Source organism: Salvia splendens, chromosome 9, assembly GCF_004379255.2.
Source record: "Salvia splendens isolate huo1 chromosome 9, SspV2, whole genome shotgun sequence".
Taxonomy (NCBI): Eukaryota; Viridiplantae; Streptophyta; class Magnoliopsida; order Lamiales; family Lamiaceae; genus Salvia; species Salvia splendens.
The window spans coordinates 9,637,663-9,662,656 of record NC_056040.1 but is presented as its reverse complement, the minus strand read 5'-3'; the positions used below and the strand labels follow the sequence as shown (position 1 = coordinate 9,662,656).

The 24,994-nt window shown below is 41.8% G+C and overlaps 1 protein-coding gene across 9 annotated transcripts; it reads left to right on the top strand.

Moving 5' to 3' along the window:
- Window positions 1-17,202: 17,202 nt before the first annotated feature.
- Window positions 17,203-24,909, top strand: LOC121749598 (serine/threonine-protein kinase prpf4B-like). 9 transcript variants are annotated; one of them, XR_006039651.1, is made up of 17 exons: window positions 17,203-17,799; window positions 18,363-19,384; window positions 19,486-19,649; window positions 20,064-20,263; window positions 20,487-20,555; window positions 20,722-20,794; window positions 21,140-21,296; window positions 21,401-21,692; window positions 21,798-21,912; window positions 21,998-22,161; window positions 22,247-22,321; window positions 22,427-22,845; window positions 23,268-23,331; window positions 23,678-23,731; window positions 23,878-23,902; window positions 24,081-24,143; window positions 24,568-24,909. XR_006039651.1 is itself a non-coding variant. In XM_042144169.1 (12 exons), exons 1-12 carry the CDS (start codon window positions 17,329-17,331, stop codon window positions 22,613-22,615), a joined length of 2,991 nt encoding a protein of 996 aa, XP_042000103.1. In that variant the 5' UTR covers window positions 17,203-17,328; the 3' UTR covers window positions 22,616-23,081. The 9 variants fall into 9 exon arrangements, 2 of the variants coding, with proteins under 2 accessions (XP_042000103.1, XP_042000104.1); XR_006039648.1 differs by lacking the exon at window positions 24,081-24,143; XR_006039652.1 differs by lacking the exon at window positions 24,081-24,143 and having other exon boundaries at window positions 24,565-24,909.
- The last annotated feature ends 85 nt before the right edge of the window (window positions 24,910-24,994 follow it).

Here is a 24,994-nt window from a genome sequence, read left to right as displayed (position 1 = left end):
TTCGTACTCGCCTTTATTCCTGTTGTATTTTACTATCTGCTCGGTACAGCTGCCGAACTAATATAGCTGCTTTGTACTCAAGGAGATGGAGATACTTCACTGGAAACGGCTGTACTCTTCGGCTTTAGACGAAGCTGAGAAAAGAGCTATAGCCGATCAGACGAAGAATGACGAGCTTCTGGCTCGTTTAGTGAAGCTGGAGGCCGATAATAAGGACTTAGAGTCCGATAAGAAGGATCTGGAGGCCGAGCTGAATACGACCATTGCTGAGAGGACTGCGTACGAGGATTACATCCGTGTGCGCGGGGGAGTGACCATATCAGATGTTCAGAGTCGAGTTGACGAACTGTGGGAGGAATATCATGTACTCCGGAGGAACAATGCGCTGGAGAGCTCGGCTTGCCAACAAGTTGTGAAATCATTGCGGCGCTGGGCTTCTCGGTACAACATTGTTCTTTCTCGGCGCCCCTCCATAGAAAGATTCCTTCGGCATATCGTGCCAACAGATGCTCGCACTCCAGATCAAACCTCTGGTTCCCTTGTTCAAAATCCTACTCCCAGTCAACAACGAACTCCGGAACAGCCGGAAACGTCAAGACGAGAACGGGCTCAGGAGCAACCGGAATCGTCAAGACAGGGACGGACTGAAATTCGCCGAGGAGTTGTGACTATGAGCGAGCAAGATCAGCAGATGCTTATTGCAGAGACTCTTCATCGCCGAGGTGTTAGGACTTCTCGGGCTCGGGGAAGAGGCGTTGGGTCGAGGATAGCATCTCGTCGACCTGCTTATTCTTCATCTGCTCGGAACAACCGAACTCGGCTTCCAGAGGATTTTGCAGATAGGTGGCTTAACTTCAGCAACCCTGGACAGTAGAATAGTCCTTTGTAATAGCGTAACGCCATTTTGTAGGGTAGCGGAGTTGTATGCCGAACAAGATTTGAAAAATGAAATTTTGTTTTCGCTTCTAACACTGTATTTACAGCTTAGCGAAAAAATTTCATCGTACTTGTCCTCGGTCTTATGAAGTAAACTTCTTTGACCGGACTTGGTCCTTGGTCTTATGAAGTAAACTTCTTTGACCGGACTCGTCTTTGGTCTGATGAAATAAACATCTTTGACCGGACTCGTCTTTGGTCTGATGAAATAAACATCTTTGACCGGACTTGGTTTGTGTTCTAATTTGGCGATTTTTGTCGCCGGGATCGAACTTTCCCTTGTCCTAATTCGGCGAGTTTTATCGCGTGGATCGGACTTTCCCAGTTAACCGAAGTGGTCTTATGCAGTAAACCTCTTTGACTAGACATGGTCGTCCCCGGTCTTATGAGGTAAACTTCTTTGACCGAACTTGGTCGTCCTAATTCGGCGAGGTTTATCGCGTGGATCGGACTTTCCCTTATTGCAGTTCGTTTCAGACGAAGTGCTTATTTCTTAAGCCGAATTGTGGTCTTGTATCTTCCTGAGAAGCTTGGACTCACAATCGTTGGCTTATTGCAGTTCGTTTCAGACGAAGTGCTTGTTAAGCTGAATTGCGGTCTTGTATCCTCCTTGGAAGCTTGGACTCACAATCGTTGGCTCATTGCAGTTCGTTTCAGACGGACTGCTTGTTAAGCTGAATTGTGGTCTTGTATCCTCCTTGGAAGCTTGGACTCACAATCGTTGGCTTATTGCAGTTCGTTTCAGACGGACTGCTTGTTAAGCTGAATTGTGGTCTTATATCCTCCTTAGAAGCTTGGACTCACAATAGTCTTTAATAATCGATCTAAAAAGGGGATCAGTCTTTAAAGAACGATATACCTTGGTACCATTTGTAAGAGACGACAAGCACATAGAGACAAAACACATAGAGAAAAAATGAAAAAGATGAAAGAAAAAAACTTTAAACTTTTTATAAAACGACAAGTAAAAGGTACAAGTAAAAAACAAACAAATAAAAACATATACCCCTATGACCGAACTAGACACGAGACGGACTGACCGGACCTTTGTCTCTTACAAGTGGAACTTCTTGAGGTTGGAGACGTGCCATGTTCGGGGTACTTGTTCTCCTGACATGTGAGTCAATTTATAAGACCCTTTGCCGAGGACTTCTGACACCCGATATGGACCCTCCCATGTGGGTTCGAGTTTGCCCAGCTTTTCTGCTCGGCTTACTTCGTTGTTTCTCAAGACGAGATCTCCCACTTGAAATTGAAGCTTTTTCACCCTTTGGTTATAATACCGGGCTACTTGCTCCTTATACTTGGCTGCTTTTATGCACGCCAATTCTCTTCTTTCTTCGGCGAGATCTAGTTCTGCTCTCAGTCCGTCGTCATTCATTTCTGAGGAGAAATTTAGAGTTCGGGGACTGGGTACGCCGATCTCCACCGGAATTACGGCTTCAGTGCCATACACCAGACTATACGGAGTTTCACCGTTGGAGGTTTTGGGTGTAGTTCGGTAGGACCATAGGACTTGAGGGAGATTTTCTACCCATTGTCCTTTGGCTTGTTCTAACCGAGCTTTTAACCCTTTCACCAGAATCCGGTTCGTTACTTCCGTTTGTCCGTTTGCTTGGGGATGGGAGACCGAAGTGAACCGCTGTTGAATGTTCAGCTCTTGGCACCAATTCTTGAACGTCTTGTCGGTGAACTGAGTCCCATTATCCGAGATGAGGATGTGGGGTATGCCAAATCGGCACACTATGTTCTTCCAGACGAAGTCCAATGCCTTTGAGCTCGTTATCGTAGCTAATGGTTCCGCCTCCACCCACTTCGTGAAGTAGTCCACGGCAACGATAAGGAATTTCATTTGCCGAGGAGCTTGAGGAAGTGGTCCCACTATGTCTATGCCCCATTGCATGAAAGGCCAAGGGCTTTGCATAGTGTATAGATCGGTCTGCGGCATCCTTGGGACATTTGCATGAATTTGGCACTTCGTACACTTCTTGACGAGCTGCACTGCCTCTTGTACCATGGTTGGCCAATAATATCCCCATCTCAGAACTTTTTTAGCTAAAGCTCTGGCTCCGATGTGGCTACCGCACGACCCTTCATGAACTTCTCTGAGGATGTAGTCCGTCTCTTCTGGTCCTACGCACCGCAATAACGGCTGGAGGTAAGACTTTCTAAAGAGGACTCCTTCATGAAGTTCGTACCGAAGTGCTCGGCACGTGATCTTCCGAGCCTCTCTCTTATCCTCGGGCAATTGTCCTTGATCCAGATACTGCAAGATCGGCGTCATCCAGTTCGGCGAGCTGGATACTGAATGTACCTCGGCTTCATCAATGCTTCGATGCATTAATTCTTCCGCCTTTGAGCTCGGATCTGAGGCCAACTTACTTAAGGCATCTGCTCGGCTATTTTCCGCTCTAGGAATGCGGATTATCCGAAAATAGGAGAAACTTCGGCTGATGCTTCGCGCTTTGTCCAAATACTTCTTCATTCTCTCGTCACGAGCTTCACTTGTACCCAACATGTGATTTACTATGACTTGTGAATCACAATGGACTTTGAGAGATTTGACGAGCAGACTTTGCGCTAACTGGAGTCCGGCCAGGAGGGCTTCGTACTCGGCTTCATTATTAGTAGTGGGGAATAGGAACCGAAGTGAGTAGGTTACCTCGTGTCCGTCGGGAGCGACAAGTAGAATACCAGCTCCACTTCCCATCTTGTTTGAAGCTCCATCTACGAATCCGCTCCAGCAGTCCGGCGGCTCTACTTCGGATTCCAAGGGCTGTGCTAGTTCGGCATTGGCAGAATTCTTCTGTTCGGCAATAACAGGAATTGCTTGATCGAACTTTGCTTCCGCAAGAAAATCTGCCAAGGCTTGTCCCTTGATGGCTTTCCGAGGTAGATATTCAATTGTGTGCTCTCCCAACTCTATAGCCCACTTGGCGATTCTGCCTGATGCTTCTGGTTTGGTCAACACTTGCCGAAGTGGCAGATCAGTTAAGACGCATACCTTATGAGCATAGAAGTATGGCCGCAGTCTCCTTGCTGCATTTACTAATGCCAGAGCAATCTTTTCCAGTGGTTGATACCTGGTTTCTGGACCTCTTAATGCTCGGCTTGTAAAATAGATGGGAAGCTGCTTTAGGCCTTCTTCTCGTACAAGCACCGCGCTGATGGTTTGATCCGATGCCGCTAAGTATAAGAATATTACTTCGGCTTCGGTTGGAGCAGAGAGAATAGGAAGCTCGGCTAGATAACTTTTGAGCTCGTCAAAGGCCTTTTTCTGCTCGGCTCCCCACTCGAACTTTGGTGCCTTTTTCAACACCGTGAAGAACGGCAGTTGCTTTTCGGCTGCTTGAGAAAGGAATCGATTCAGTGCGGCTAGACATCCGGTTAGCCTTTGCACGTCATGTATGGACTTCGGCATCGCCATGTTTTGAACAACTTGAACTTTTGAGGGGTTTGCCTTGAGTCCGTCCTTTGAAACCCAACAACCCAGAAACTTTCCCGAATCTACCAAAAAGGTACACTTTTGGGGATTAAGTTTGAGGTTGGCTTTCTTGAGCACGTTGAGAGTGGACTTGAGGTTGTGCTCGTACTCCGAAGTGCTTTTGCTTTTGACGACTATATCGTCAACATACACTTCGACCTCCTTTCCAATCAGGTGCCGAAAAAGCTTGTCTACCATCCTTTGATAAGTGGCTCCGGCATTCTTTAAACCGAATGGCATCTTTTTATAAGCGAAAATGCCGAAATCAGTAATGAAGGCCGTTTTTGAAGCGTCAATCTCATCCATTAAAACTTGATGGTATCCTTTGTACAGATCAAGAAAACAAAAAATTTCAAAGCCTATCAAAGCTTCTACTTTTTTATCTATGTTCGGAAGGGGATAGCAATCTTTGGGACAGTGCTTATTTAGATCGGTGAAATCTATGCACATCCGCCATCCTCCTTCCTTTTTCTTGATCATGACAGGATTGGCCACCCACGAAGGATACTTCACTTCGAATAACACATCCGCCTTCAATAATTGACGGACTTCGTCATGGATGACTTGACTTCGTTCTGCCGCAAAGAGTCTTTGCTTCTGTTTTATCGGCCGGACTGAAGGATCAATATTTAACCGATGAGTGATTACCTCGGGGGGCACTCCGGTCATGTCCAACGGAGACCATGCAAAGACGTCTTTATACTCCTTGAGGAGCTGGATGGTTTTTTCCCGAAGTAGGGGCGTTCCCGCGAAGCCGATCTTAACCGTTCTGGATGGATCGTCTTCGTACAGCTGAACTGTCATCGAGTTCGGCTCCGGTATGACTTCGGTCATCGCCTCTGACTCCGGCTGCTGTGATTGCTATGCTTGGTGGTGCCGATCTGACTGCTCGGCACTTCTAAGCGCAATTTGCAGACATTCCTTTGCTCTCTTTTGGTCACCTCGGATGACCGCTATCCCTCCTTTAGTAGGGATCTTGATGGTGAGGTGATAAGTGGAGCAAACGGCCCGAACTGTGTTGAGCCAGTCTCTTCCCAGGATGATGTTGTACGGGGACCGAGCTTTCACCACGAAAAACTCAATCATCGTACTGGAGCTAGTAGGCGCTTTCCCCACCGTGATCGGAAGGCTGATAATACCTTCAGGGCGGGTGTCCTCCTGGGCGAAGCTCTTCAGGGGAAGCGGAGCCGGACTGAGCCGAGCTGGGTCCACTTCTAGTTTGTCAAAGCACTCTTTAAAAAGAATGCTAACCGACGCTCCCGTATCCACAAACACCCTGTGGATCAGTTTGTTTGCCACTCCGGCTTGGATGACAATGGCGTCTTGGTGAGGAGAGATGGCCGGGACGGGATCAGCATCCGAGAACGTAATCACTTCGTCCTGCTTCAGCCTTTTATGCGTTGGCTCCTCTCGATTGGAACCTCTGCGCTCTGACTTTAGGGACGATTTGGTCTTCCCGGCAGGGAGAGCGTCAATAGTCTGGATTACTCCATCATATTGCGGCTCGTCATCGTCTTCGGGATCCGGCTGCCTTTTCGGATCCTGAGGAGCGCAGTTCGCACCACTCTGCTTCTTATTCTTCTTTGGCTGCTTTCTTTGGTATTTTTTCAATGTCCCTGCCTTCACAAGAACATCGATACCTGCAGCCAAGTTTCTGCACTCCTCAGTATCGTGACCGTGGTCTTGATGGTAGGAGCAGTAGCTATCCTGTGGTCGGCGCGCGGCTGATTTCGTCATCCGCTTTGGCTTTTCGAATAGGTCAGAGTGCAGTTCGAAAATTTCCGCTCTCGGCTTGTTCAGCGGTACGAACTGGGCGGGCGGCTTCTCGGGATTGAGACGGGGTCCCAATCTGTCTTGCACCGGAGCCCTTTGAATTCTTTCAAATGGAGTCCGGCGAGGATGCCCCTGATCGCTATGATCGGGCTTCCTTCTGTCTCCTCGGGTCGATGAGCTGTCTAACGACCGTTTGCGACGGTCTGCCTCATCGGCCCGGGAGTATTGGTCCGCAATGTCCCACATTTCCTGAGCTGTCTGCGGACCGCACTCAACGAGCTTCCTGTAGAGAGCTCCGGGCAGGATTCCATTTTGGAATGCCGAGATGACAAGCAGATCGTTGAGATCGTCTACTTGCAGGCATTCCTTGTGGAATCTTGTCATAAAGTCGCTGATTTTTTCGTCGCGACCTTGACGAATGGAAAGCAGCTGAGCCGAAGTGATTCGGGCTTCCGCTTTCTGAAAGAACCTCCTGTGGAAGGCATCCATTAGATCTCGGTAAGATCTGATGCTGCCCTGGGGGAGGCTATCGAACCACCTTCTCGCGTTCCCGATGAGCAGCTCGGGAAACAGCTTGCACATGTGGACCTCGTTGAGACCCTGGTTCGCCATGTTATATTGATAGCGCCCCAAGAAATCGTGAGGGTCCACGAGCCCGTCGTAAGTCATCGACGGAGTTCGGTAGTTCTGTGGTAGGGGAGTTCGGGTGATGTCGTCCGAGAACGGAGTCTTCAGTGCTCCGTACACGGCGAATCCGATATCTCGTCGGTATGGAGGAGATTGAGTTCTCCTGTGATTCCGGTACCGAGGAGGAACTGGAACATGTTGGGGACGGGGATTCTTTCTCCTGGGAGATGCGACACTACTGCGGTAGTGACTTTCTTGTGCGGAGGGAGAAGGAGAATCCGCCGTTTTCGTCTCCGGCTGCTTTTGGCTTTTTCGCAGGAAGGTTAAGAATTCCTCCTGCTTCGCCGCCAAAAACTGCTTGACAGCCTCATTCAAATCGGGCTGCTGGGAAGACTCAGTGGGACGATTTTTGGAGCGGCTTGTTCCTTCGCCATGAGAACTGGTGGTGGATTTATCCCTAGGCTGTTTTCCAGACCTATGGGATGGATTGGCTTCCTCCTGGTTCTCACGGGCAGGAATACGGGTACTCTGCGATCTGGTATGCATTTTTTGGGTGGAAAAAATGGATCAAAAATTCGCTTTATCACAAATTTTGTTCTCTGATTCCCACAGACGGCGCCAGTGATGGATCCGCGAATTTCTGATGTTAGTAGATGCTGGTAGAGAATGAAGATTACGACACAAAGAATTTACGTGGTTCGATTTACTGAAGTAAATCTACGTCCACGGGAAGAAGGGAGGGCAAGATTGTATTGCTTGATCTGGGATTACAGCTTACAACACAGACTTGCTATATGGTATTTTATCTCTAGAGAGCTTAACCCTTTTCTATCTGATCTAAGTTCTATTTATACATTGAACTAGGATCGTGGTTTGCAGCCCCACTAACAAGATCGTGGGTGAGCAATAACTGCTCAATAACTGCTCAATAACTGCTTCGTACCACTAAATAGATCGTGGGTATAGTGGAGGTCGTGGAGGCCTTTCATGAGTCCACTAACTCCTAGTTCGGTCGAATGCTGAGACCGAACTGCTGGACTTTACCGATCAGCTCTTGCCGATCTGAGAGGAGAGCTTGACTGGTCGGCTTTTACCGAGCTGTAGGCTGAGTCCGAACTCTTTGGTCGTGCCGAACTCTTTGGTGCCGAACAGATACTCTTTCTTGGGCTCTGGGCTGATGGGCCGTCACTGTTATTGGGCTTGCCATTAGGGTTTAGTTCGTACCCCATCAGCGGAGAAAGGGGGTGGAGGAGGAGACGGAGGAGGAGAAAGAGAGGGAAGCCATTGGGATGGATGAAAGCGGTGGCGGCAGTGGTAGTGTACATGTACAAGTAGAGAGAAGGGGGCGGAGAAGACGAGGTCGCGTCGAGGGGAAAATTAGTTTTGAGTTAGCTTCGCTTGCCAACTAGAGATGCCCACCGGTTCCGGTTCCGAACCGGAACCGTGTTAATTTTTTCAAACCGGAACCGTCGCATTTGGAACCGCGGTCCGGTTCCGGTTCAAGATTTTTCGAACCGGAACCGTCACCGAACCGCCGGTTAACCGGCGGTTTCACGGTTCCGGTGAGAAAACCGAGGCGGCAGCGGGAGCAGCTTTTTCAGCCGGTTTTGTCGGCCAAAACCGGCGGTTTTTGGACCGGAAACCGGCGATTAATCGCGAAAACCGACGGTTAACCGCGAAACCGGTGGTTTTCGGTTCTGGTGCGGAACACGAGGCAGACGGTTTGTTGACCGAACCGGCGGTTTTGGCCGTGAAACCGGCGGTTCCGACGGTTTTCCGCCAAACCCGCCGGTTTTCCGAAATTCAAATTTTTAAAAATTTTGATTTTGAATTCAAATTCATCCATTATCCCCCATTTCATGTTTTTTTTATTTACGTTCCGACGACACTTGTAAATTATATTACATTGTTGTATGTTATATACTTGTATATGTATTGTAAATTGTAATGTATAGTTGTCCGTTACAACTCAAATTCAATAAAATTGATATCATTTTCACCTTATTCGTCTTATTTCAATTTAAATTATCCGTTGTCTCGTTCCAATTTATTGTATAAGTCCAAATTTTAAATTACATAGAAAAAAAAACCGAACCGTGAAACCGCCGGTTTTCGAACCGGAATCGGAACCGTGAAATAGCCTCACGGTCCGGTTCCGGTTCCGAATTCCTATAAACCGGAACCGGCGGTTCTGAACCGGAACTGCCGGTTTTGGAACCGTGGGCAACACTACTTCCAACTAGAGATGCCCACCGGTTCCGGTTCCGAACCGGAACCGTGTTAATTTTTTCGAACCGGAACCGTCGCATTTGGAACCGCGGTCCGGTTCCGGTTCAAGATTTTTCGAACCGGAACCGTCACCGAACCGCCGGTTAACCGGCGGTTTCACGGTTCCGGTGAGAAAACCGAGGCGGCAGAAGGGGCAGCTTTTTCAGCCTGTTTTGTCGGCCAAAACCGGCAGTTTTTGGACCGGAAACCGGCGGTTAACCGCGAAAACCGGCGATTAACCGCGAAACCGGCGGTTTTTGGTTCTGGTGCGGAACACGAGGCAGACGGTTTGTTGACCGAACCGGCGGTTTTGGCGGTGAAACCGGCGGTTCCGACGGTTTTCCGCCAAACCCGCCGGTTTTCCGAAATTCAAATTTTTAAAAATTTTGATTTTGAATTCGAATTCATCTATTATCCCCCATTTCATGTTTTTTTTATTTATGTTCCGACGACACTTGTAAATTATATTACATTGCTGTATGTTATATACTTGTATATGTATTGTAAATTGTAATGTATAGTTGTCCGTTACAACTCAAATTCAATAAAATTGATATCATTTTCACCTTATTCGTCTTATTTCAATTTAAATTATCCGTTGTCTCGTTCCAATTTATTGTATAAGTCCAAATTTCAAATTACATAGAAAAAAAACCGAACCGTGAAACCGCCGGTTTTCGAACCGGAACCGTGTAAACCGTCCGAAAACCGGCGGTTCCGAACCGGAACCGGAACCGCCGGTTTTCGAACCGGAACCGTGAAATAGCCTCACGGTCCGGTTCCGGTTCCGAATTCCTATAAACCGGAACCGGCGGTTTCGAACCGGAACCGGCGGTTTCGAACCGGAACCGCCGGTTTTGGAACCGTGGGCAACACTACTGCCAACTGTGTATCAATTAAATGGATTTTATCTAATTTGCATTTTACTAGTATGAGATAAAAGAGAGAATTACAAATTTATTTCCTCAACATTGGGCTACTATCATCCTTTCTCTTTAGTATTTTAAAATATCATCAAATGCTTTTGGACATTGACATGACTTTTGCATGTTTTGATATCAAAATACTCTCCAAACTATAAGGATTATTTTATATTGTTTTGTGAGATAGAGAACTATCACTTTCTTTCATTCATTTCCTTATAAGTATAAGTTGTTGCGAACAATTAATTATTTGCTAAATATTATTGATAACTTGTTTTAGGACAATACAAAAGAAATGTAGTTCTAGCATATCCAAAGGGCGATTCTTTGTCTCTTAAATTCAAAATTCAAAAGGTTCAATTCTAGCACCACTTTAGAGTGTCCACAATAAGGGAGCTCCGACGGCGCCGCGGTGGACAGATGAGTCGGGGCGGACAGGCCAATGCCGAGTAGTCGGCGTGGACAGGGCGGAGGGAGTCGGGCCGCGCCGGTGCCCGCGGCGGCTTATAGCACGGCCCGGAGAGCCGCGGCGCCGCCGGATTCCCTTTTTTTAATTTTTCATTTTTTCCCCTGTAAAGGGTTGAGAGAATGCAGAAAATTGCAGAGAAGAAGAAGTTGGGTTGATGAAGGTGGTATTTGGGTGCGTGAGAGAATATAAAAAAAGTTGAATTAAAATTGGGTTTTGACTTAAAAAGAGAGCTCGGTTAATTCAATTAAAATTTGTATTCTAACTGAGTAAAATATGCCAACAATTGATAAAATAATGTGATTTGTGGCTTGAATGTGTCCACTATTGAGCTGGATAAGTTTCTGTGACAGTGGAAAAAAAGTGACGTGTCCACCAAAGTGTCCACCTGGACACTCTTACAAAATAAATTTCAGAATTCAAAATTAGAAAATTGATAGATTTGTCCTTTGTCTTCTTCATCAAAGCTAGGGAGAAGTTAAAAAAAAAAGAGTGTCATAGAAAAAAGTGGTTTACACTTTTCATTAATTTAGATCATGCCATGTACAGGTATAAAAAAAAGAGAAAAAATCGAGAAAGGGTGTTTATAGAAGTGAATTCATGTGGTTATTTTCCAAGAGTGAGTAACCCAAAAAAAGCATCATTAAATTTAGTCTGCATCTACACCACAACAGAATAATATAATGTTCGTTCTCCAATAACACAATATAATTATTATTCAATGTTTAGGATGGTCTTAAACCATCTTTTCAACGTCAATAGGTCTTAAAAGTATTGCCTCCAGAACGCTTTACAAATATATATTCATGCTCAGTAAACATGCAATATACTAAGCATTAGTATACCATCACTAAATATAAGACATGCAAATTTACGAACGCAATAACTATTAACATAAGAATTCTGATCATTTTCAAATGCAAAATCTTTTAAACGAAAATGCAATATTGGATGTCATAATTTGCAATATGCAAAAGTGAGATACGCATATGCCAAAACAGATTACACAATCGCAATATTAGTATTAACACTTTGTTTTATGCAATGTGAGAGTACTAACTTGAGTCCACCAATAAACACTTGTTTTGGCAATATCAGCATGTAATAATTCTAAAATATGAACTAATAGATTAAACAATATAATACAATTAGTAATATAAGGGAGCACACAGGTACCATCAAGAGCCCTTTGAATGTTTAAAGGTTATTTATCTATAAATATATAAACTTTTTGTTTTATGATTTTTTCCCTAAATTAAAAATCAAATACATGTGGCAAATTAAAGCTTATATAGCATTTAATATAACATGTTGGTGTAGTTTTAATTGCCACACAAGTTTTAATTTGTCACGTGTATTTGGATTTCAGATCTATGGAAAAAATCAGAAAAATCAAAAGTTCGTGTATTTGTATTTAAATTTTAAAATTTAGAAAAAAATAAGAAAAAACTTAAAGTTCATATATTTACGGGCAAATAACCCTTGTCTAAACAAAGAAAAATAATGCAGCTAAAGTTGTTTGAATTCCCTTCCTTTGCATTTGAAGCTAATACTCAAAAACAACCAAATTGAAAACATTACTATGTTAGTTCTCAAAATGTAATATATGTACATCGTCATCGTCATCTTCATCTTCTCTCTTTACATCTTTTATCTTCATTTTCTCTCTCTACATCTTCTCCGTTCCCCTACCGCTGCAGTGCTGTCATCCCTAGCGCTGGCATCACCATAGAGCAGCCTCATTCTCCTCCCACCGACCAGAGCAACCTCATTCGGGTATTGAAGAGATGAAGTATTGTTAGTAGATAACTAAACTACATCATTAGAGAGAGAAAAAAATCCTAAAATATAAATTATTACTATAATTTTAAGAGACATTCCAAAATAATCAATTTTAGAAGGACGGAAGAAATATTATTAAGGGTTCTTATTCGATCATGTCTTGTCTCATATTCTAAGGTGGTGTTCGGTTTCGAAGATAAAATAATACAAAGATATAATTTAGGATATAGTTGTAAGATTATTTTAGTCATAGGGGGTTAGCTATGACTAATTATCCCATGATTATCCATCTAGGATTGAATTGTTGGGTTGAATCTCATGAACCAAACACCCTATAAATTTAATCCCGGATACAATCTTGCAAATCGAACACCTCTAAAAGTACTATCAATTTCCTTCCGTGTGTGGAGAAGGTTTATCAAAGAATCATTAAATCCCTAAACAAGTAAAATTAGGTTTATATTTCTTCCTAAGTGTATTTATTTTGTGCTGGACTGGGTTAACATTACTCGTGTATGGATTAAGGGCCGCATGTTTGCGTTGGTCGTAGTAATGGCCCATGTAGGCCAGTGTAATCAATTTATTGGGCTTTTTTTATAAAGAAATTTAAGTTGAAAACTAGTATATGTTTATCCAATTTTTTTATGAGTTTTGTGATCCACTAAATAACAGCAAATACCGTAACCAAAATTTGGTTTCAGAGAACATATATATCCAATCCAAAGGGCCTAATATGTGTGTTTTTGAGTTGATTAAGTGATAGAAAGGCTAAACATCTAAGTGTGTGTGTTTTTGAGTTGATTAAGTGATAGAAAGGCTAAACATCTAAGTGTGCGATCGCACGACTTTTAAATTTAAATTTATTTATCGATAAAAAAGCGAAAGGCCTGATAAAATACCAAAAATAAGGCGTAAATACCAATTAATGCAGAATATTAAATTCCATAAATACAAGCCACATGTCTTAAAATCAAATAAAATAAATAAGGTGACCAGAATGCAGATAAATTACATCGGTACTTATATATGTACATAAATAATTTTGCATGCAACAGCGTAATAAAGGTTAATAGGGAAAATGTGAGACATCTAACAAATTAGCCATAGGATAATTATATAACACGGAATTTTATGTATGATACGGTTAAATATAGATCCAAGCTCATATTTTAATAATATATTCAACTTTCACATATATTGTCTGTCGACAAAAAATATACTCCCTCCGTCTCGCACCTTTCCTTTTGGACACGGAGATTAAGGAATGAGTGATAGACAAAGTCAACAATTACGGCTGTAGGTATAAATTGTTACTAAAAATGGAAAGGGTGCAAATAACTTGGGACGCCCAGAAAGGAAATAAGTGCAAGTAGTGCGAGACGGAGGGAGTACTATTAATATTAAACATTAATTCGAATCTCGAACAACGCATTGAGAAATAAAATCCTGATAAAGTTGATATTTGTGGGCCATTCCTACTTCGCACATGCTATTCATTTCACACAAACCCCACCACTTTTTTCGAACTATAATGGCTCCAGCTCCAGCCCTTTAACAACATAAATCAACAATTTCCTTCGATCATCCGATTACAAAACGAAATAGTATCATTGCAAAAACCGAAAGGAAACATCTTGTAAATCACTATTCATGAATATGTTTTGAATATACATCAAGTTTAAAAACTGACCCACAACTTTTATTTAATTTTCATTCTTGGACTAATTAATATCCACATACAAGTTGCTGATAATAAATCAATCATAACTACAAGTTGTAGTATTATTTTTATAAAATATTATGAATGTAAGAAAACATTTCCTGCTGTGCAATAATCAGCCACAACAAGGGAATTAAAACCGTGTTTACTAGACAATTTACTAATTTCAATATGTAATATTTACTAATTTTTTGCAGTTTATAAGGTCTCTTAAAATAAATTTCCAGAGATCCAGTGTCTAAGTCGTAGCCGTGTGGAGAATGATCACTCCATAAAATAACACTATAAATTTGGTTGTCCAAGTCAATAAATTTATGTAAATGAGGATCAAGACAAATTTACTAGTACATATTTGTAAATAACACCAGTGAACTACAAAAAATTTATTGATATTTAAAAATTTAAATTTAAAATTTAATTTTATAAAATTAAATATAATATTAAAATAAAGAAACAAAGTGAATGATGACAAAATGGAAGAAGAATGATAATTTTGAAATAATATCAGTTTTAGTACATAACTGAAATAATATCAGATTTAAAATGTTAAAAGTGTAAAAAGATCAAATTGCCCAAACCCCCAAAAGGGTATTTTCGACCGAAAACAATTGAAAAAGACCATTTTCAAGATAAACCCTTAGTCTGGGGATGCGTGATGATATTTTTAAAGTCCATGGACTATGGGCGAGATAAACCCATAGACCAGGGACCATTTTTGTACTTCACCCAAATTTATTAGGTCACAATTGAACAATGTTTGGAACATTTCCTTTTTTATTTGAAGAAATAGAAACACATTTGGTAAAGAAGCAACGGAGCAAGGTAATGGTGTGTATAGCTGAAATTCAAAAATTAAAAAAATTTGTACGCTCTGAACAAATGCTCCCGTCCTTACTACCATAACTGGTTTATTAGGATATTTTCATACTATATGATTGAATAAGTTTTAAAGTAAGAAGAACAAAAGCAAAGTTGTTATCTAGCTCAGAATGACATGCATAGAACATTTTTGAGATATAAACTTTACTGGTGGAGTTACATAGTTTTTTCTCTCTTTTATATCGATATATTTTTTGTAATAAAATTACTGTAGAAATCGGATTTCAAGTAATTTATAATTATAATAATTTTGTAAGAAAAAATAATTTTTAACTTACTATAGTACTCCATATATTTGAAACTACATTATTAAAACAGAAGGCAGTATGCATAGAAAGTGATTGGGTTCGTGACGAAATTATTAAAACTTTAGGGGGAAATTGAAAATATGACATTACCATTGCCATAACTTTAAAGCATCCGCAATGGCGGACTTCGCCGCGGATTTCTCATGGATGTGCCGGAATTCCGTGGCGGATGTCCTCCATTAGGCACGAATGGCACGGATACAGAATTGAGCTGAGGATGTCGCAGGTCCGCAGCCTTCCGCGGAATTCCACAGGGACGTCCGCCATTGCGTCGACTCCCGCAGAATTCCGATTTACTTATTTATTTTGTAATGTCTATATATACGGCTCGTTGAATTTCACTTCATTCGCACCACTTGTTTTAACAAGTTTCTCTCTCTCTAAATTTCTTTTATATAATAGTAATGGCCGGTAGTGGTAGTGGTAGTGGCCATCACGAAGACCCTATGGCTCGGATTTGGGCACATGTGCGGGAGCCCGCGGCGAGAGAGGAACAAGCGGCCTTGGCGCCGGTGGTGCCTCGACCCATCCATCGTCGCACTATAGTATCCCGCGACCATCTCGCGGCCCACCGTCGGTTGTACGATGACTACTTTGCGCCGGAGCCACAGTTTGGGGAGAACCTATTCCGGCAACGGTTTAGGATGCACCGGCCGCTGTTTATGCATATCGTTGGCGCTTTGGAGCGTCGATACGGGTATTTCAGGGTGCGGGAGGATGCAACGGGTAAACCCGACCACACGCCGATCCAGAAGTGCACTGCCGCAATCAGGCAGTTGGCGTACGGAGGTGCGGCGGACATGTTCGACGAGTACCTCCACATCGGCGAGTCGACAGCCCGCGATTGCCTGAAGTATTTTTGTCAGGGCGTGAGGGAGATGTTGAGGGATAGGTATCTTCGGAAGCCTACCCCCGAAGATTGTCAGGCTCTGCTGGATATGCACGGGTCTCAGCACGGCTTCCCGGGGATGCTGGGCAGCATAGATTGTATGCACCAGGAATGGAAGAACTGCCCCGCTGCCTGGAAAGTGATGTACACTACCGGTTTCAAGGCCAAGAATCCTACGATGATCCTTGAAGCTGTAGCTGACTACCGGTTGTGGATTTGACAAGCCTATTTTGGAGTAGCCGGGGCGAACAACGACATCGACGTCCTCCAGTCGTTGCCCCTTTTCAATGACCAGTGCATGGGCGTCGGTCCGACCGCCAACTTCGTCGCCAACGACAACCAGCACGACATGGACTATTATTTGGAAGATGAAATATACCCGATGTGGCCCGTCTTTGTGATGACAATCAGATGCCCAACGGATGATAAGAAGGTATACTTTGCGCAACGTCAGGAGGCAGCGCGCAAGGATGTGGAGCGGGCATTTGGTGTGCTCCAAGCTCGATGGGCGGCAGTGAAGGGTCCGTCACGGCTGTAGTATGTTGACAGCATCGCCGACATCATGTACGCATGTATTATCATGCACAACATGATCGTCGAAGATGAAGACCCAGCACTGACCGATTGGGCCAATGATGATACTGACGTTGCGGGTCCAAGCCAAGGCGTGGCCACGAGCAATGTACGCATGGGGATACCCCATGACGACGTCGATCGAGTCCGTGCATTTGCCGACATGCGCCAAAAATAAGCCCCCGTTCGACTTCAGAACGATATTATTGAAGAAGTGTGGCAGCGTAGGGGTCGTCATTGATGTAGTTTGTAATTATTGAAATGTAATTTTTTATTTGGTGAAATGTACTTTTCTTTTTTTAATGGATTTTTTTCCCTATTCGCGTCGAAATTTTAATTCCGTAAATTCTTTATTTCCGGAAAGTAGTTAATTTATGAATTTGTGAATTTTTTTTAACGTGAGAATTCCGTCGGGAATTCTGCAGGGGAATTCCACCACTGTACAGTGGGAAGTCCGTATGACATGGCAGAGCAATGGAAAGTCCTTATGACATGGCAGTGGGAATTCTGCGGGGAATTCTGCTGGGACATCCGCACCACTGCGGATGCCCTTATGAGGCTACTATTTGTTCGCGGAATATTGTATCGATAGATTTGCCGAACTTACCCTAACCCTACATCTGCATCTCTTCCGCAATCAAGATTTCATCGCTGTACCTCCTCTACCCTAATTCTGTTCGTTAACCCTAAGCCAGCGACTATGGCCGGTGATTCGATTGAACCAACGCGCCGCAAGCACCACCGATCCTCCTCCCCCGACGACGCGGAGGAGCAATCCAAACGCCGCAAACATCGCCATCATCACCGCCACCGCCACCGCCACCGGAGCAGCAAAGAAAAGGCAGAAACGACCAAGCTGGAGGAATTGGAAGGTGATAGAATCGATGATACTGAGGTTGAATTAATGAAATTGGAAAGCACTACGGAGAACGGTGTAGGTTCTTTGAGCGAAGTTCCGGTGAATCGTAATGATTTTTCCGGGTTTGACTATGAGATGGAGGAAGGCGAGATTGTAGAGGATGATGGTTTGGTTGATTTTGTTAATGATGATTCTGACAAGTTCAAAAAGAATTCACATTTGGATGTTGGGTTTGGGGATATTAAGAAGAATCCACAGTCTGATGTTGAGTTTCGGGAAATTAAGACCAACGGATGTGATGATTTTAACATGGTGTGTTCATTTCCCCTTACTCTTTCTCTACATTATTTGTTAATCCATAATAGTATTCATTGCTTCATGGGGTTTATAGGTTCTTTTGGTATCTGTTGCATATGTTTGTTTCATGAATATGTTTTTTGTGTTTTCATAAAACGTTGTCTTTCAATTTGTATATGAAATTTTCCACATTGCCAAGTGTTACCAAAGTTCGTTAGTTCTTTGGAAGTTGGAACTCGTATATCATGAGCTCCCATGACTTCCTCCTATGTTTTTTGCAATGAGTTTCTGATCAAATCAGTAGTGATAGGAAGATGTTCTGCTTTCATGCAAATAATCTTGCTGCATTACATGGATTCGGCAAATTTTATGAAAAGGGGGAGTCTTGCACCCCGTAATTACATTTTGGTGTCAGGCAAAGTTCCCTTAGGCGTTTCCACTTTCCAGAAGACTGAAATGATGGCTTTGAATTGATTGTAAGACTTGGTTACATGTACAGAACTTATTTTACAAGCATTGTTAGTTATGTATGATTTTGGCTTGTTGAGTAGTGTTCCCTTCATTTTGTTTCTTTTCAGGGATTTAATGGAGATAGTTTGGAAACAGTTGATAGAAAGTTTCAGAAATTGGGGAAGGACAAAACAGATAGCAAAGAAAGTGGCGAGATAGATCAGGAGAGATTATCTAATTCCGTGAGTCTTGCAAATGGTGGTTATGAACATAAATATCAGGAAGTGGATAGTACACGTTTCTCTAGAGATGATAAGCAGATTCACAACTTTGCTGATGAAGTTGACCGAACAGGTTTGAGGAAATCTTCATCTTCTGAGAAAGTGCCTGGGGCCGGATCCAACTCTCATGAAACTCACCTGAAAGAGAGATCATATAGTAACCTATTGAGGTCTCCTGAATTGTCTAGGGGAAGGTCCCGGTCCCGGTCCCGAAGTATCGTACGTGAAGCTTCCGTGGAAGACCCCTATTGTAGGGAGAGGAAACATCGGAGTGGATCTGATGATGAACGGACTGCTAGAGATGCCAAACTGTACAGGCACAGCTGCAGGGACATCAAGGATAAAGAACGGGAGCGTAGCCCTAGCAGCAGATATACAGAGAGAGTAGAAAGACACAGGGAGGCTCGGGACCCTTACAGGGAGGGCAGCAGGGACAGGGATTGGGATAGAGATAGAGATAGAATTAGAGACAAAGGAAGGAAGGAGGAGGACATCGTAAGAGATAGAGAAAGAAACAGGCTTCGAGACAGATACCGAGGAGAAAGGGGGCAAGAGAGGGTGAGTGGGAGGGAGAGGGAGAGGGAGAGGGAGAGAGACAGGGACAGGGATCATGTAAGAGAAGACTATATCAGGGATCGGGAGAGAGATCGACAAGGGGTTGGAGATGACAGAAGGGCTAGAAGCAGGGATAATGATATTGATCGATTAAGCAGATGCCAGAAATATGAGAAGGGTGAAGATGCTCATAAAGATAGGTATAATGAAACCAGGCACCGAAGAAACTATGAAGATTACCATACAGAGAATACAGGAAGTGATTTTGAAAATGAGAGATCTAAAGATAAAGAGGGAAATGAGAAGTTGGAGAGGTGTGTATCTCTGATTCTCTTTAAAAGAAATTAGTTGATGTGATTATTCTTTTTCTTCATCACATGCTAAACTTGTTCGTTTTGTGCTTGGGTGGTCTCAGAGATCTTGACAGGCAAGAGGACTATCAAGAAAAGATCGCAGTGCAACTTGCTGAGCAGGAAGAGGATGATCTTGAGAGAATCAAGGAGGAAAGTAGGAGGCGAAGGCAAGCTATCCTTGAAAAGTACAAAAACAAACAGCAAAAATCTGAAACTCATTTACAAGGTATCGTCAATGATAATATGTGCTTACCTTTATTGTTATTTACTAACATTTGTATGTACTAGCTGTTTGGCAAATAGCTGAGCTTGAGTTTCACTGGGAGCAACACTTGCTCAATTCTATGTCACTTCTATGTCCTCTTTTTGCCATTTCATATGTTATCTGGTATTAACTAGTTCATCATATATATGAATGCAAGATAAAGGATTTATGAAATAGAAGTGTTGGCTATCAATTATGGATGCTGTTTGTGCTGGATTATGACTGAAATATCTTAAAGCCTTTTCTCTGGAACTTTCTGATGGTTTGTCATTTTATGACAGCATAGTCACCTGTATGTTAAGCATGTTGTTGGACGTGTGCTTCTCTTTTTCTGGTAATGATATGTTTTTGTAATTCTTGCATTTTACATGCCAGTTGTGGATGCAGTTGTAGATACGCTAGCACAAGTGGCATCTGCTGAACTTCTACCAGAAAACTCTGACAATCAGACTGAAGGAGTAGATGATTATGTCCCTGAACCGTCCTTTGCTGTGGGGAAATTGCCTTCGCAAAATGGTGTTTCAACTGTTGAAATGCCCACTGGAACTGGCGGGCTAGGAGAGGGTACTCCCAAGGTACTTTTGTTGCCCTTGATTTAAAACTTTTTATCTTCACTATCAGCCTTATGCAAGTTCCCTTGCTGCTTGTTTCTTATAGAAAAGGTCATAGAAGGGGTTCAATATTGTCTCAGTATCATGAATGACACTTTCCGTCGGTTGTTTCTGGTCTTTATCTTTATATTGTAATATAATGTGATAATGTCATAGAATGATGGGTTTCTTTCTGGAATTGTTGCAGAGCGAGAGATCCAATGATATGTTTTGTGATGATATATTTGGAGAATCACCTGCTGGAATTCGTAAAACGGTTAGTCTTGGGGTGTTTTCTTGTTTTTGTTTTTATGAGTTTTTTTTTTCATTGAAGTTATGTTGCCCGGGGTCTGCTGAATCTACTCCATGTTATCGTTTTTCGATGTGCTTCTCTGTTAGGAGCCATTTGCTGCTTCTCTTATTTGAATCATAAACTTCTTCAGGGTAAAGGGGATGGTATAGCTGTTGAAAAGAGTGGACTAAATGACAACTGGGATGATGCCGAAGGTTACTATGGTATGTGCCTAACCACTAATATCTCTATTCTCTACTGCATTATGTCTGTAACCATCTATTTATATAAATCCATGATATTCCTTTTCTTGTTTTAGACTTGGTTAAATACCCATTGCCTGGTAAAAGGTGTGCTTTTGTAACTTGAAACATATCATACTAGGGTAAAAATTGGAGTTTTTGGTGGAGCTGGGTTTGATGAAGTCTCATTTTGGAAATGATTAAGAGTAGAGCCAAACCATAGTGTATATGCCTATTTGTATTCGTATATCTGTGCTATTTATGTATGTGTTAATTTTTCAGTTGGACATTCTCTAATTGTAGTCTCATTACTTTCTTTACAACCAGGCTACCGTTTCGGGGAAGTACTTGATGGCCGTTATGAGATAATAGCTTCCCATGGAAAAGGTGTATTTTCAACTGTTGTTCGGGCAAAGGATCTAAAGGCAAAGCCTGGGGACACTGATGAAGTTGCAATTAAAATTATACGTAATAATGAAACAATGTGAGTATCTTTCTTATTTTGCTTTTATTTAGCTTTAAATGGTTGTAATAATTGGAAGTCCTGTGCTAACCATCTTAATATTCTTGTTTTGTATTTAAATACAGGTATAAGGCTGGTATGGAAGAGTTGGTCATATTAAAGAAGTTGGCTGGTGCTGATCCTGAGAGCAAGCGCCATTGTGTTCGTTTTCTTTCTACCTTCAAGTACCGGAATCATCTATGCTTAGTTTTTGAATCTCTTCATATGAATTTACGAGAAGTTCTGAAGAAATTTGGTCGTAATATTGGTCTGAAGCTTACAGCTGTGAGGGCATATGCTAAGCAACTATTCATAGCATTGAAACATTTGAAAAATTGTGGCGTTCTCCATTGTGATATCAAACCTGATAATATGCTGGTATGCAGGCAGTATCCTCTGCTTTTGTTTTTCTTGTTATGTTTTAGCGTTTCTGTATACTATTTTGAATTTCTTCATTGTGATTAGTGTGATTTCGTTCTCTAGGTCAATGAAGCAAAAAACGTATTGAAGCTTTGCGACTTCGGTAATGCCATGTTTGCCGGTAAAAATGAAATCACACCCTATCTTGTTAGCCGTTTTTATCGCGCCCCTGAGATAAGTAAGTTCGATACTATTTGCAATTTAATATTGCTTCCTTTTGATTAATTTTTCTTGTAATTAATCATTATTATTTCTGTCTTCAGTTCTAGGACTATCATATGACCTTCCCATGGATATATGGTCAGTTGGTTGCTGTTTGTTTGAGCTTTACACTGGGAAGGTCTTATTTCCTGGTGCTACTAACAATGACATGCTTCGCCTTCACATGGAATTGAAAGGTCCTTTCCCTAAAAAGATGCTTCGTAAGGTAGGTATGAAGTTTGATAGTTTAGGGCAAGTCGATGGTCCTTATTTATTGTGTGGTCATTTGATGGTCATTGGATTACTTGCAGGGAGCATTTACAGATCAGCACTTTGACCAGGATCTGAATTTTCTCGCGACAGATGAGGACCCAGTCTCAAAAAAGGTTGGTATGCTAATTTTGGATTGCTTTGCTATCTCTACAGATGATGCTCTACTTTCATATTGGTTATAATGTAAGGTTTGTTGAACTTTTACTATGTTTTCGCAGCCAATAAGGAGGCTGCTTGTAAATATCAAGCCAAAAGACTTTGGCACATTAATTTCAGGATCTCCTGGTGAGGATCCAAAAATGGTTGCTAATTTTAGAGATCTTATGGAAAAGATATTTGTCCTGGATCCAGACAAGAGGTTGAATGTATCACAGGCCTTGGGCCATCCTTTCATCACGGGCAAGTGAACCATGATGCTGATTTCTGACTACAGAACTGCTGTTGCATTAGATACTTATGCATTATGCTCTCGTCTCAATACTGAATTATCTAATTGGACATTTATCTGTCTTTGTCTGCTGTCTGGGAGCAAGAATTCAGGAGACAGTGAATGGGGCATGGTTGGATTTCTTAGAGATGACCTTTGGGCAGGCTGTTATCGTGGAGTTCTTTCCATGGATACTTTTCTGTTTCTATTGTAAGAAACTCACTGAAGGCGTTTCAATTGTTTGTACTAATTCTTAATGATGACAATCAAGAAAGTTTTACAAATCATTGTTTTCAGTGATTCGGACTTACTTTTACTGTGGATCTGGTATTATCATTTACATTGGAGACATTAGTTTCCCCAGTATCAAGAAGGGGATACCATAACCTCCACCTATACATATGTATATATGTGATGTGCTTTTTAAATGTGGTTCTTTTTGGGAATTTTATCTGAGAGTTGTCATAGTCTTTTCATGTACATGTCATGATACCATTTGTTTTCTGTTATTAAAATAATTATCCCAGGTGATTTGCTTATTGCTGTTCTAGGTTATTCTCTGCTTTATTTTATTCATATTCCTCTGCTATAACCTTTTTGTTCTGGAGAGTCTAATCTAATGTTTCATTCAGGATTCTTCTTATGCTATGAAGAAACTGTTCAATGCTTTAGATGATTAAAGGCACTCTGGAGAAGGTACCTTGGTTTGTCTCTTAGGAGTTTATGTGGTGCCTTTGAGAATTAGCCACTGTGAATGTGAATTACTCCAATGAATTTTATTATTCACATTGGTTTGGGTAGTTCAGTTCATGAATTGTTAATTTGACTGAGTTATGCTATGTATATTCAAAATGTCTCAGAGCCGTGAGGTATTGCATGAATGCTTGCTAGAAAATTCTTCATTGGTTTACTGTGCTTTTTGTTGTACCATGTGCCTCAAATTGACTTTGAGTATGTGCTTGTTTGTTACTTCTGCTTTAGAACTTTAAATTTATGTACATTGAGGTTGACATATCTGATCCATGGTTTGGTTGTTCTGGAGGACTGTATGCCCCGGAGATGTTAGGATGCTGCTCTGAAGTATGAAATAACTCAAGTAAGTAATCCAGTTTGATATTTCTATTATATTCTATTCTTTTTTTTATCTTCATCTCTGTTGGTGGGGGAAGGGTGTACGGTAATGTACCATATTCATTAAGTCATTCCGAAACTTATTATGACCTGCATCTGTTGTGTTTGTAGGGTTGAGCATCCCCCCTTGACGCTGGTGAGTGACCTCTGTGTTCCCTGCTGTTTTTGGTCTCTTCTTTTTTCCTGTCAAATCTGGCCTGTGATGCTTAGACATCCCTGGCATCATGTTCATCTGTCTATTCAATTCCTTTCAAATTACTGGTCCAGTTGGTTTCAACTTTTTTCATTGACGAACTTTCAATTTACTGGTCCAGCTATGGATAGGACCCTTGTTTTGTACGCAAATCCGTTTTCCTGCAGTTCATGGCTTTCAAAAAGTGAGAAGCTCTTACTCTTGGCCCTACATCTGAATTTTAATTAAACTCATTTAAAAAATTCTTATCCCCCATCCCAACAAAGGAAAATAGATCATATTTGAACTAGAAAATCTAGAATGAATTTCGTCTATGCTTGAAAGTACTATTATATGCAAGCTTATAATCAATTTCCAAGTGTGCGCAAACTATAGGCTGTCATTAATGTTTGGTTTGAGATTTTTTTCAATTTTAGATGTTTTGTGTTAAATGAAAATATGATTTGCACATGTACCATGTTAAGAGCAATGATGCTAAGGTGGGTTCATAAATTATAAATACTGTATGAATTTGATGTGTACTTAAATAAACTTCAGATTAGGTAAACCATTTACTTAAATAAATAATTAAAAAAAGATTTGCTGAGAGCTCAGTATTGGTGAAGCAGCATTCTCTTATTACATGGATGGAATGGGCAAATGGAGAGGTATATCTGTCTCTTGAAGCAGTGATTCCATGTCTTTTAACTCGATCAACTGTCAACATGCCACAACGTACTTAAATGTAATGAGATTGAAGTGCCATGCCACATGTTTTACCTGTTGGATAAACATGCATCACTTCTCCTTCTATAACTGTGTTTCTTATAGTACTAAAAAACATTGAAACTTTTTCTGTTTAAAAATATGGAGTATTGGTTAATGTTGTTCTGGCAAGTGTTGAGAGAGTGATGCGCGCTGTAAGACGATATATGGTGCAGAGTTGTAAAGTTAATTTTACATTTTGTTCATGTTGTATCCTGGTCATTATATTGGTTCCAGTGGCTGGTAAGTGGTTACTTATGATGGGCGATAAATCTACATAATTCTGCTGTA

What these genes read in the sequence shown, in the direction of transcription:
- LOC121749598 (XM_042144169.1), top strand. Translation starts at nt 17,329, where the DNA reads ATGGCCGGTGATTCGATTGAACCAACGCGCCGCAAGCACCACCGATCC. An exon ending in GATGTGATGATTTTAACATG is followed by an intron (nt 17,800 to 18,362) that starts GTGTGTTCATTT and finishes GTTTCTTTTCAG; the next exon opens with GGATTTAATGGAGATAGTTT. An exon ending in TTATCGCGCCCCTGAGATAA is followed by an intron (nt 21,913 to 21,997) that starts GTAAGTTCGATA and finishes TTCTGTCTTCAG; the next exon opens with TTCTAGGACTATCATATGAC.